We start from the raw sequence: 13,567 nt of genomic DNA, 5'->3' as shown, positions 1-13,567 counted from the left end.
GTATCATAAGATGTCAATTGATTTACAAAACTCTTTGCATAATCCCATTTAAATAATTTTTTTAGGGTTGGATCTTTACATAATAATCTAAGAATCAGTATGTATTAACTATTTTAATAAGATATTTTTTTAATGGGTTGGTCCTTTGCATAATAATCTAATAATCAGTGTGTATTAACTATTTTAATAAGATATTTTAATATAAATTTTTTTTAGTGGGAATATTATATATATATATATATATATAAGAAAATTATATATATAAAGAATATTTTTAGTGTGGATTCTATAATTTTTTTTAAAGGTACATTGATAACTTTATCCTCAAATCAATGACTAGTTAAAATTTTTGGCATTTATCAAAATAATTTATCTTTTGTTAAAAAAATATAAATTATGTGTTTTGACATTCAAAGCTTTTCAACTTTTTCTTTTATAGTTTTTTGTCAGGTAAGACTTTTGTCTTATGTACTAGAGCACAGCACATAATGATACTACACATTTTTAGTATCATGTGCTTAAAAGAACTGAAGAAAACCAAACCATTTTTTCTCATTTAATTACCAATCAAATAGAATTATATCAACTAAACAATTAATTACTTACTTATTTATATATTATATATATAATATATATTATTTTTTCTCCTTTGGTTGGAAAAAGCTGTACCTTCTTATGTAAATTGTTAAAAAAAATCACACCTCTAATAAATTCAGAATTTTTCCCTAAAAAAAAAAAATTCAAAATTCTAACGATAAAAGGGCTGGGGAGGAAAGGGTCTAGAAGATTCTGATTTTTTTTAAAAAAAAAAATAAAAAGTGTACTAATTATTGGATAAAAAACAACGTCGTTTGCTCTTTGTTTAATAAAAAATAAAAAATAAAAAAACCTTTTCGTTTTGAGATAAAACGAGAGACCGTTTAAAAATAAGAAAAAAAAAACCTTTCTTTTGGGATAAAACAGAAAAGAGAGCAACAAAAGGTTAAATTACCATAAGTCTTCTACTCTGATACCATGTTAAATTACCGATTGTCCAAAAGTTTAAACTATTAGGTACATTGATAACTTGATCCTCAAATAAATGACTAGTTAAAATTTTTGCATTTATCTAAATAATTTATCTTTTGTTAAAAAAATATAAATTATGTGTTTTGATAGTCAAAGCTTTTCCACTTTTTTTTATACTAATTTTCTGTCAGGTGAGACTTTTGCCTTATGTACCAGAACGCAACACATAATGATACTTACACGTTTTAGTATCATGTGTTTAAAGAATTGAAGGGAAGCAAAACCATATCAACTAAACAATTAATTAATTACTTATTTCTATATATATATATATATATATTTTTTTTTTTGGTTGGAATACCTTCTTATGTAACCTGTTAAAAAAAAATCACACTTCTAATAAATTCATATTTTTTCCCTAAAAAAAGAATAAAAATTCAGAATTCTAACGATAAAAGGGCCGACGAGGAAAGGAGTCTAGAAGATTCTTATTATTATTATTATTTTTTAATTTAAAAGAGCTGTACTAATTAATGGATAAAGAACGACGTCGTTTGCTCTGTTGTTTTTTTTTTTTTTTTTTTTTTTTTTTTTTTTTTTTTTTAAACCTTTTCGTTTTGAGATAAAACCAGAGACAGTTCAAAAAAAGAAAAAAAAGAAAAAACCTTTCCTTTGGGATAAAACCTGAAACAGAGAGCAACAAAAGGTTACATTTTTCACCGCCTAAGAGTAGGAATTCGAAATTCCTAATCACACTCGGATTTTGTTCACCGCCTCATCTTTTCTTGCGTTTTACTCTAAAAAGTAGCCGTTGAGGTGGTGATCACAATCCGAGTTTGATTAGGATTTCTGAATTCCGAATAGCAAAAGGAAACAATAATTGTTGGGTATTTATAAGATTGCAATGCTTTGCATAAAGACTACATTTTGTTTTTATATATTGAAATTCTAGTTTCCACAGCGTCTCCTTCACCATCTGATTTACGCACTTCTTCTTCTTCCTTCAAAACCCTTTTTTACTCTCTCTGATCTGTGTTCCTCATTCATGGCTATTCTTGCTAAGCTCTTGCGTTGTTTCAAGAACAAGGTGCACCATCATGCCCACAACAACAACGTAGCACTAGATCAAGAACAAGAAGAAAGTATGTACGCTTTTACAAACGCATTGAGACCAGAATCAACTCAGCACTGACTTCTTGAGTTTCCAACCTCAAGTTTCTGTGTACGTAAGAAACTCTCTGGTTGATTGGTTGACGTCCCTTCATTTTTCTCTTGATCTTTTGCAACCGACTCTGTTTCTCGCTGTCAATATNCTGATGGAATATATATATATATATATATATATATTTTTTTTTTATCATTTAAAAAATCTCATGTTTTCAAAGTTGAAATTGAATTTGGGTGTCAATTTAAGTGTTTGGTTATGATTATGTACATTTTTATATCTTTGTCATTATTTACAACTTCAAGTCAATTTGAGTGTTTGATTATGGTTGTGTACATTTTTATATCTTTGTCATTTTAAACATTTTTATTTAAAATGTTTGCATATTTTTTATTTGTGTTCATTATTTATATTGGTTCTTATAGTTACTAAATCGCAAATGGAATGTGAAGAGTTATATGACATTCCAAACAATTCGAGACCATCAGAGCAAGAGTTACCGCTTGAAGATTTTGGTGATTGTGAGTTGAAATCCAAGCCATATGTTGAAATGCAATTTGACTCCCTTGATGATGTTGAAACTTTTTACAAAGAATTTGCCAAAAAGGAAGGTTTTGGAATCCGTATCCGTACAAGTAAAAAAGCACCCAGAAGTGATGATGTAACAAGTCGTATTTATGTATGTTGTAGTGAAGGGCAGCGCAAAACAAAAAATGCATTAGACAGTGGTTTGAGTAGAGATGATGAAAACAAGGCCCGTAGAAGTTGCTTAAGTCTTAGAACTGGATGTGAAGCAATGCTTAGGGTCATGAAGAATAAGAAGTTGCAAAAATGGGTTGTGAAGGGATTTGACAACAACCACAATCATGGTATTATTAGTCCAAAAAGTGTGTCATACCTCCGATGCCATAAAAAAATGTCTACTGTTGCTAAGAGTCTAGTTGAAAATTTTGGTGAAGAAGGTCTTCCAACAGGAAAAGTTGCCATGATGTTCAATGTAGGTGACCAGACATTTACAAGTAGAGATTGTTGGAATCACTTGAGAGATGTTAGGGGAAAAAATCTAGATGCTGGAGATGCCTCAGCTGTCCTCAATTATTGCCAAAAACAACAAGCTCAAAACTCCAATTTCTTTTATGCAATTCAATGTGATGATGTTGGCCATATGGTTAATTTTTTTTGGGTGGATGCACGATCAAGAATGGCTTATCAATACTTTGGGGATGTAGTGACATTTGACACAACTTACAAAACAAACAAGTATGATTTGCCATTTGCTCCTTTTACGGGGTTAAACCATCATTGTCAATCAATTTTATTTGGTTGTGCATTGTTGCAAGATGAGACAGAACAAACTTTTGTGTGGCTATTTGAAACTTGGCTTCAAGCAATGTGGGGGAAGGAACCAAAATCTATTATTACGGATCAAGATTTAGCCATGGGTGCAGCTATTGCAAAGGTATTCCCAAGAACTCGTCATCGTCTTTGTCTTTGGCATATTAAGAAGAAATTTCCAGAGAAACTTTCCCATATATATCATAAGAAGTCAATATTCAAACATGAGTTGAAGAGATGCATACGTGAGTCACCTAGTGTGGAAAATTTGAGGAGGCTTGGAAGAGCCTAATATTGACTTATGACTTGGAGAGAAATGAATGGCTTGAAGGATTATATAATATTCGACAGTCATGGGTACCGGTTTACAAAAGAAATACTTTCTTTGTAGGAATGAACACTACCCAGAGAAGTGAAAGCATCAATGCGTTCTTTGACTCCTTTGTTAACTCAAGAACTACATTAAAGGATTTTGTGGTTAAATTTGCAAAGGCGGTGGACAGTCGTTATAAGAAAGAAAGGAAGGAAGACTTTGATTCAAGACATAAAACACCTTCTTTGGTAATTGGCTCAAAAATAGAGCATCAAGCTACTTCTATATACACGAGAACCATATTTAGCAAGTTCCAAAAAGAATTGGTGAGTAGTAATCACTTTACAAAGGAAAAGGTTGAGAAAAATGGAACTTTTTATAGGTACAAAGTAACAAGTTCCTTTGATCCAGATGATGCATTTATTGTGAAGCTGAACTTGGAAACAAAAGTTTGTGAATGTGACTGCCAACTTTTTGAGTTTATGGGAATTGTTTGTAGGCACATGTTATTAATCTTCCAGGTTAAAAATATTTTTCAGATTCCTAGCCACTAAATCCTACAACGTTGGACAAAAGAAGCAAATAAAGAACTCAAAAGTGTTGAATATAGATCAAGCTTTGAGGATGAGCATCATATGTCAAGAGCCTTACGAAGCATCCATGTTTGTCAACGTGTAAGTCAATTGTCTAACCTTGCTAAAAAATCTGAAGATATATATAAAATGATAATCTCAGACTTAGACCACACCCTTAAGAAATCTTTTGGAATGGAAAATGAATTGCTTGAAGATAAGGAAGATGATGAAATGGATATGCATCACAAGAGTGGTGAATCAGCTGACATTGTTGAAGTAGAAGACTGCTCTGTCATTGTTCCTTTGAATATAAAAGATCCACATGTATCACAAACCAAAGGTCGAAAGAAAAGTACTGAGAAACAGGGTCCTGGTGGGAGAATTAAAGGTGGGCTTGAAATATCCTTAGCTCGTGCAACGACAAAAAGACGATCTTGTCAACTTTGTGGGGGTTATGGTCATAATCGTCGTACTTGTAAACAATATAATGGCGAAGGAAATGATTACCAAGATGAAGAAAACATTACAGAGGTTGATGACAATGATATTGATGATTTAGCATAAAGTGAGTTCTTTCTTTACATTTTTCGAGTTTTTTTTTTTAAAGAATTTTTTATTGTAATAATATATATCTCATGTTTCAAATTTACTTATACCATTTTTTGTTCTACTATAGGTACATGTGGCTGAAGAGAATCACAAAATTATCATTCCTTGGTGGAATTTATATATATATATATATATTGAGTCCAAGTAGTTGAAGGAACTATGTTTAAGGACCTATGTTGTTAATCATGATGAAATAGTTTTATTTGGTTTTTTGTTTTGTTTTTTTGAGGACCTATGTTGGAATAATGTTTTTGATTCAATTTAATGTCATTAACAATGTGCTTGTAAGGACCTGTGTTGGAATACTGTTATTTAAGGACATATGACTTTCTTTTTCTTTTTCTTTTTTTCAGATTTTTTATTGTTCACCTCTTGTTTTGAGGAGGTTTTACACTGTTTACTGCACTGTTTACAGCACTTTACTGCACTATTTTGTTGCACCGTTTTGTTTACTGCATTGCATTAGTAGTTCTACACTGTTTATTGCACTGTTTACAGCACTTTACTGCACTTTTCTATTTCTGCACTGCATTAGTATAGCTGCATTGCACTGCACTTTACTGCACTTTACTGCACTTTTCTATTTCTACACTGCATTAGTATAGCTGCACTGCACTGCACTTTACTGCACTTTTCTATTTCTGCACTGCATTAGTATAGCTGCACTGCATTGCACTTTACTGCACTTTACTGCCTCTGAATCCTCTTATGTTAGGTAATGCTACTTGAAGTTACAATGTAATATATGCTAATTTAATATGTGCTTGTTATAGAAGTTACAATTGCTAATTCAGCAATTTTCTCGGTACAATAGTGTGTAAATTCCAAGAATCTATGTTAAGTTATTTTTTAAAAGTAATAGGCAACTTTTATTGATAAAAGTAGAAGCATAAGCATCCATGATATATACAAAAAAATTCCCGAATACAATCAAAGGTAGTCAATGAAGTCCATACAAGAAGAATAAAAACACTCTTGAATCCAGTGGACCAATCTTATAGAGATCATAGAAAGCCCTTAGCTCACCTACTCAAGTAGGCATCTCAACAATCCTAAAATTCCAATGATTTCTCTAGTAAAACTACTTTGTGCTGTCCAAAGACTCTAAACAATTGTTTCTAACAAAAATACACATCAGCCACTTTTCAAGTTTTCACTTAAGCATTTTAAAAGTTTGGATGAATAAAATGCCACAAATTTCAAGCATCAAATCAAGAAGTGCTGTAACCCCACGTTTGAAGGACTGTAGACTAGTTCAAAAGTGAATTAATGTGGAACTAGTCTTTTGAACTAGTCTTTACAAAAAATTAGATCATTACACATGTATATAAATCACAGCTAACAATTAAAAACTAATCCTAAAACTACAGAAAACTAGTCTTGGCTTGAACTCTTCCAATGCACAGTTATGGCATTCTGCCTCTCTGCCCAAGTCTTTGTCTTGATACACTCCAATACCAGGAGCAGAATCGGACATCAGGCTTCAAGATGGAATGACTAGTCTTCTCTTTTGGAAATCTATCAGGAGTTGAGCTGCCGAGATCAAAGTATCTTAAAGAGGGATAATTGATTCATTTGCTCTCAATTTATTTCTTCACTGCCAAACATAACAGGCTACTACTGCAAACAGGTCCAATTTTTGCTTTCGTTGCCCAACCAGCTCAACCAAGTCTGAAAAGGAATTTAAGGCCGGGAAATCATATCTAACCCAGCTAAGCAGTTTATTCCACATAGGTTGGACATTACTACAGTCCCATAAGGATTTGAGAAATTCCTTTATATCACCCTCAGTTTAAATTCTGTAGCCTAGCAATGAGAGTCATTCAATAGCTTTGTATAATCCCTGTGACAAAGAAAGGCAACTTAAATAAATTCTTTTTTTGGTAGAACAAAATGGTATATAATTAAACCATATGGTTGTTACCCCAAAGTCACCAACCGTAGCCAAACAAAGAGAATTATATAGGTTGATAATTTTAAAAAGAGGTTAACTGCTGTAAAATCAAATTCCAAGCAACATAAGAGAGGTTAACTAAGTGGCCCTCACGTCCAAATGGCAATAATTGTGGATGGGTGAAAATACTACATCCACAAATATAAAGAACACTTCGAAATACAATAATAAACAGCCACCAATCACACATTTACCACCTCTTTAACATCAAAATAAGCCTAAACAACAAACACAAAATCATCTAACCAAATGTTGTCCTCACCACATATATCTCAGATTCACTTTGCACATTGTAGTGCATGTATGCGCAGGTGCCAAAATGAACTTGAACCCATCTTGATCATATCTAAGCAAAAAATATAACTTCTAGCATGATCTAGAAATAGGCAAGTTTCATGAAAAGACCATACCCAAATTTTTTAAAATGGAAAAAAAAAAAAAAAAAAAAATTCATTGGGGCATTTTATCAAACAGTTGGAGCACAAAAGGAATGAGCCAAAGTTGTGTAATCAATTGGCCATGAATTCCTAATTACCCAGTACAAAAATCACTCAACATACACCATTTTATCAAGGACTTAACTATAATTATCAAATAGATCAACATGATTATCAAAGGGAATCAAAGAAAAGCAAATAATTAAAAAATCAAGAACACCTATGGCAGAACATTTTATTTTATGGGGCAAGAAAATCCTAGAATTTCATCTGGCCAAAAAGAAGGGGAAAGTGGACTCACCTCGTGCGGCGATGAGTGGGTAGTGCCCAAGTCTCCATTGCTGCCAAGTGGGAAGTCGGAGATGATGACCCACCTTTTGCAGAAAAACATCTTGTTTGGCATGGAGGAAAATGACCCACAACCCATTGAAGACAATTGTGAATTTTCTCTCAACAGTGTTCAGCTTAGTTTTATTTTCTTTCTTCTTTTTCTGCCGGCATCTTGTGGAGGTGGAAGTGGAGGAGCAATGGAGGAGGAGATAGAGAGAGAGAGAAAAGCAGCTTTAGAAAAGAGAGAGAGTGTGTACTGAAAAAAAAAAAAGAAAAAAAAAAAAGATAAGCGGAGAGACAAACGAACCAAACGTATAGTGGGAGAGAGAGTCAGACATATTTTTTTTTGGGAGTTTAGAGATAGATTTGGCAAGTAATAAATGAAGATAATTAATATGATTTTATTAAAAATATTTGTAATAATGGGGATCTTTTTTCAACTATTGGATTTACTTAAATCTAATAGCTTAAAAAAGGTGAATTCTAAAGAGTTACACCATGTGTAATTTGAAGCCCATCTAACTCTGACCATGGACTGCTTCTCAATTTTCCAAGGCAGTATTTCTTAAATTTCGACATAGAAAAAATTCAATGTAAAATTATGGAAAATTCACTGGCAATGGGGAAAGACTATTACGCCCAAAATGGAGACCGTACCTCCTGAATATCATCAACATTTGTCAAGGTTGTAGCCCATTCTTCAAGAAGTTTCTTGTCACGTGCTCGTGGCGGCATGAACTGTTCAATAAATTTTGACTTAGGTTATAGATGGCCATGACTAAAGAAAATACATATAAGAGTACATGTAGCTTAACCAAATTATGGTTACTTCCATTTATTAAAACTAAATTATTCAACGAATATTTTACGGAGGAGGAAGATGATGATATGGAAGGAAAAGAAAAAGAATTAATGCTGTGGATTTTTCTTTTTCCTTAAATAATAAAAGTTAATGTCTAAATCACTAATTTCTAGGTAGTAATAATGACATTACTATGAGTGTTTTTTGATCCTTAGATCTAATAGTAATCAATGGTCCATAAAATGTGTAACTCTTGTGAAGTTACACCAGGTGTAACTTGAACCCATCTCTCTCTCTATATATATATATATATATTATTTTTTCTCCTTTTGTTGGAAAAAGCTGTACCTTCTTATGTAAACTGTTAAAAAAAAATCACACCTCTAATAAATTCAGAATTTTTCCCTAAAAAAAAAAAATTCAGAATTCTAACGATAAAAGGGCTGGTGAGGAAAGGCGTCTAGAAGATTCTGATTTTTTTTTTAAAAAAAAAAATTTAAAAAGTTGTACTAATTAATGGATAAAAAACGACGTCGTTTGCTCTTTTGTTTAAATAAAAAAAATAAAAATAAAAAAACCTTTTCATTTTGAGATAAAACGAGAGACCGTTTAAAAATAAGAAAAAAAAAACCTTTCATTTGGGATAAAACCAAAAGCAGAGAGCAACAAAAGGTTAAATTACCATAAGTCTTTTACTCTGATACCATGTTAAATTACCGATTGTTCCAAAAGCTTAAACTATTAGGAAATGGTAAATTTAATCACTTAACTATAAGTCTAACAGTCTAAACATGACTTGAAAATGGTGGCTATTGTTGCATTAGTCATTGCCTCTAAGTTTGAGGAGAGACAGTTTCCTTCTGCTCTTACTTTAATGGAGGATGGGGTCAGTAGTAATTACATTCAACAACAGATTATTGCTATGGAAAAAATATTCTTCAAAAATTGGGGTGGAAGTTATTAGTTCCAACTATCCATTCCTTCTTGGTTGAAATTTTAGATTCTTGTGGGTATTTTGATCGAGAATTCAAGAATATGGCATTCTTTTTTGGTGAAGTGGCTCTTAACGATTACCATGCTACTATCAGTTACTCTCCATCCACACTTGCTGTCTCTGCCATTTATGCTGCAATGTGCGTGCTAAAGAAAAGCCATGGTTCCAAGCAGATATTTCTTAACACCAATCAATCTCATTCTAAAGGAGAAGTCACCTTATGTGCTGGAATGCTTCAACGGTTGGCGAGTATGGCACCCACTGGGAAACTGATGAGAACCCTTGCTGAGAAGTATTCTGATCAAATTTTGATATTACATTCCAAAAAGTAGTAACATTAGTTTCTATGTTTTCTGTTTTTTTGTTTCTTGAAAATTTTAGTGCTTTTTTTTTTTTTTAATTAATAGAATCTAGTATTATTTCAGTGGTTTCAATATGTAATTTGGATACAATGATATCACCAAAAAGATGATAATATCATTTTTTTTCTTATAACATAATGTCACCTTGAGCACACTTTGAGTGATAAGATGGACTAATGTCAATAAAAATATGTCACCTTGATGAAAGTGCATTTTAGAGTTTGGCATAAAATTTCGTATATCACCCCCCAAAAAAAAAAAAAAAAAAAAAATTATATGTATAATATATTTATTATATATATATATATATATATATATTTACTGCATATCAATGATGACACACAAGATCATCACTAAAAGATGACTATTATATATAATGACGGTAATTGTCAGTGCTATAAAATTTATTGTCAACATTAAAAGTTTCCTACTACTTTTCAAAAGTGCAAAAAAATTCCCTTTGTAGCTAATGTGTGCTATGGAGGAAATGTGTGCTTAATAGTGATGCTTTTATGGTCATCGCTGAAAATTTGGTTGCTAAAGGCGAAAATTCTTAAAATGTCAATCAAACCTTATATATATATATATATATGTGTGTGTGTGTGTGTGTGTGGGGATAAAAGTCCAAATTTATGTATTGGGCTTAGGCCCTATTTTGAGACTAAAAGTTTGTCCGAAAAAGAGTAAATAATTGAGAAGGACCCCAGGTGGGAGAGATATACCTGAAAATGATCAATGAATGTAGTCCGAAGAGAGCCTTAGTAGTCCGAAGAGTGTGTTCTCCTCAGATATAAAGTCTCGGTCAAGCAAGTTCCTGGGAGGTTCGATTGACCTTCCTAGTGATTCCAATGATAAAGATAAACTTCAGGCATGTATGGAGATGATAAGAACAGAGAAATATCTAAGGGAAAAGCTGCTACCATAGCATTAAATACACTGCAGCAACTTTTCTGTCCGCATTAATGTGGAGAAGACTTCTGAACAGTGTAATCTCAACTACCACCACTCATGAAGAACCGACAAAGCTGCCTAATTAGACATATACTCAAATGAATGTTTAGATAAAGACAAGTGGACGATCAAGGTAATCTAAAAGAAAACTATATAAATGTAAGAGACTTCTTACAAAAGGAAAAAAGGAAAAGGAAAAAAAAAAAGGACTGTAGCTCTGATATTTGTATTGGCCTTTAAAACATTAATTTGTCTCTTCGAACATCAATATATCTGAATTTCATGTGTATTTTCATACTTGTTCATCCTTTGTGATCTACATAAGACGTTGCTTAGATCACTCAATCTAACTCTTTCACCCACTCTCTATAAATTCATTGTGTTGAGCTTGTTAAGCTCATATCCCATATCTTTTGGGACTGGGCTACAAACTAAGACTCTACAAAAAATATATATATATATATATATGTTACACAATAACTTATAATAATACTAATAATAATGTTTATCGATTATTTAATTCTTTTTTTTATAGAATCGCTTTTTCTTTTTTTTTAAGGTTCAATTGACTTAATTCAAATCATGAAGTCTTTTGTCCTTACAAGATAATTAATTGAATCCTTCAACGTTACAAGCTTCCTTGTCAACCATTGTGATTGTGATTGGATCACAATCACACGCATCATGCATGATGCATGACTTTCCCTTTTAACTTGAAGGTAGAATATGATTTTAAGGCAATACTCAGGGATAATCCAATCACAATCACATGCATGATGCATGACTTTCCCTTTTAACTTGAAGGTAGAATATGATTTTAAGGCAATATTCAGGGATAATACTTTAGATTCATGAATAAAATTTAATCACATGATTATATTGACAAATTAAATGTGATATAAATAGAGTTTTTTTTTTTTAAATAAAAATATCTAATTGTGTGACTTATTAGCTAATTAATGCAATTTTTTTTTCTTAGTTCAAACTACATAGTTGAATTTCATTATTTTTTTGAGAATCTAGTTGAAATTCCATTAAAAACTTATACATCAAGAAAATGTACCCAAGCTTTGTATATCGTTTTAAGTGAAAGGCCACAGTTAACAAAAACTGACATTTCTAACAATATCACATGAGGTAGTTATATACTTATTTGCGTATATTTAAAGGTCCTAAAAAGATCATTGGGATTGCTGGCAAATTATTAAAAACTATGCAAATTTTTAATTATTACTTGAAAAAAATTAAAGATTAAATTATAGCTAATAATAAAATTATAATACATATGACTTTTTGGTCTTCAACAAATTATTGACATTTGTCAGGGTTTGTATTGTCAAACTAAAGCAGCTTGCTCTAATTTAAATTTAATCAACCACTGGAAATAATTTATTGATGAAGATGATCATAAAGAATTTAACTTAACTACAAGTGGGTACGACTGATTTGTGTAACTGTGTTGGTTGAGAATCCCACTTTCAAACAGTAGGAATTTTTTTTTTTTATGGTGATCTTTAAGAAGTATAAATTATACAATCTAATAAAAATAAAAATTCATATATTGAAAATAACAAAAAAAAAATACACGCAAATATATAAAGTTTACAATAGTCTTCTATAAGTTTTCATATTTTGAAATCGTTGCTGTAAGGACTCAATTTGAATTGAGTGTTGGGTTTTCAGCCCAACAAGCCCAAACAATACATTTATAGAGAGTGGGCTGACAGGCTTAGGTGCTGGCCGTTGATCACCATGCCCAAACTTCTCTTTAAAAATGGCTAAGTGTTTTCTTACAAATGAGGGAATGCTCAAATGGCTAAGTGTTTTCTTACAAATGAGGGAATGCTCCTCGGCCTGTGGCCGAGGAGGCCTTTCTTTTTCCCCCTTCCCTTTTGGCTTTACTGGCTCTTCTTTTATAGTTTCCATCTTCCTATCTCCTGCTTCCATCTGTTGATTGTCTATTCGCTTTTCTTCTGGTTGTCCGTCCATCGGAGGCTTTATCGATACTCAAGTGGCTCACTCTGACCAACGTTATCCTGCCAAGGGGTTACCTCTCCATTAATGCGGCCAGGAGGGTTAGTTGAGTGCATTCAATGCGATAGTGACAGCTTACTTTGGGGTTAACCTCTCCCAAAATCACTTTGTCAGGCCGAGGACAAGGTATCCTCGGCGTGGATCCAGGAGAATAAGCCTCCCCCCTTCTCCTCAGAAATAGCTTGATCTCCTCGGCATGGGCCTTGGGCCCGCTATATGATGGGCCGAGGCTATCAGGCCCACGGACCCCACAGTTGCATAATAATTTCATTATCAATGCTGCAAGGTACATTTCTTTCAATGTACACAATCAAGTAATCATTTATTCACTGAATGTAGAACAAATTATGGAGAAAATTTTAATTTTATTGGCATAAAAAAACTGAAAGTATTTTTAAATTTTTTTTGAAGGGTACGGTAGACAATATAAAATTTTAAATTAAGGTGGCGCCGCCCATGCTTTTAAATTATCAGAAATGTGTAATTAGTTACCAAAAAGCCATTAGACTATTCTTTAAAAATACATGGTTTAGTCTACACGAAAGTCTTTTGGTCTTGGCAAATCGGGAAGTCACTGTTTTGTGCTACAAGGCTTCAATTCTCTTTTTTTCTTTTTTTTTTTTTTTCTTTTCCTTCTCTTACCGCGTTTACGCACTCTCATTCTTCAACTAGTACCAACTCAAAAGCAACATTGACTC

The 13,567-nt window shown here is 32.3% G+C and overlaps 1 protein-coding gene and 1 long non-coding RNA gene across 2 annotated transcripts; one reads left to right on the top strand and one right to left on the bottom strand.

Moving 5' to 3' along the window:
* The first annotated feature begins 2,612 nt into the window (after positions 1–2,612).
* Positions 2,613–3,800, top strand: LOC111998351 (protein FAR1-RELATED SEQUENCE 5). The gene has a single exon (XM_024030454.1). The coding sequence runs from the start codon at positions 2,613–2,615 to the stop codon at positions 3,798–3,800; it is 1,188 nt and encodes a 395-aa protein (XP_023886222.1).
* Positions 3,801–6,147: 2,347 nt separating this feature from the next.
* On the bottom strand, positions 6,148–8,009 carry LOC136071094 (uncharacterized). Its single transcript, XR_010632402.1, has 2 exons — positions 7,698–8,009; positions 6,148–6,848 (listed from the first exon to the last, which is right to left on the bottom strand). It is a non-coding gene; the product is annotated as an uncharacterized LOC136071094 (long non-coding RNA).
* Between the last annotated feature and the right edge of the window lie 5,558 nt (positions 8,010–13,567).

This window comes from Quercus suber, unplaced genomic scaffold (genome assembly GCF_002906115.3).
Source record: "Quercus suber isolate HL8 unplaced genomic scaffold, Cork oak 2.0 scaffold_285, whole genome shotgun sequence".
NCBI lineage: Eukaryota > Viridiplantae > Streptophyta > Magnoliopsida > Fagales > Fagaceae > Quercus > Quercus suber.
The sequence above is the reverse complement of the archived record's forward strand: the minus strand, read 5'-3'. Positions and strand labels throughout refer to the sequence as shown.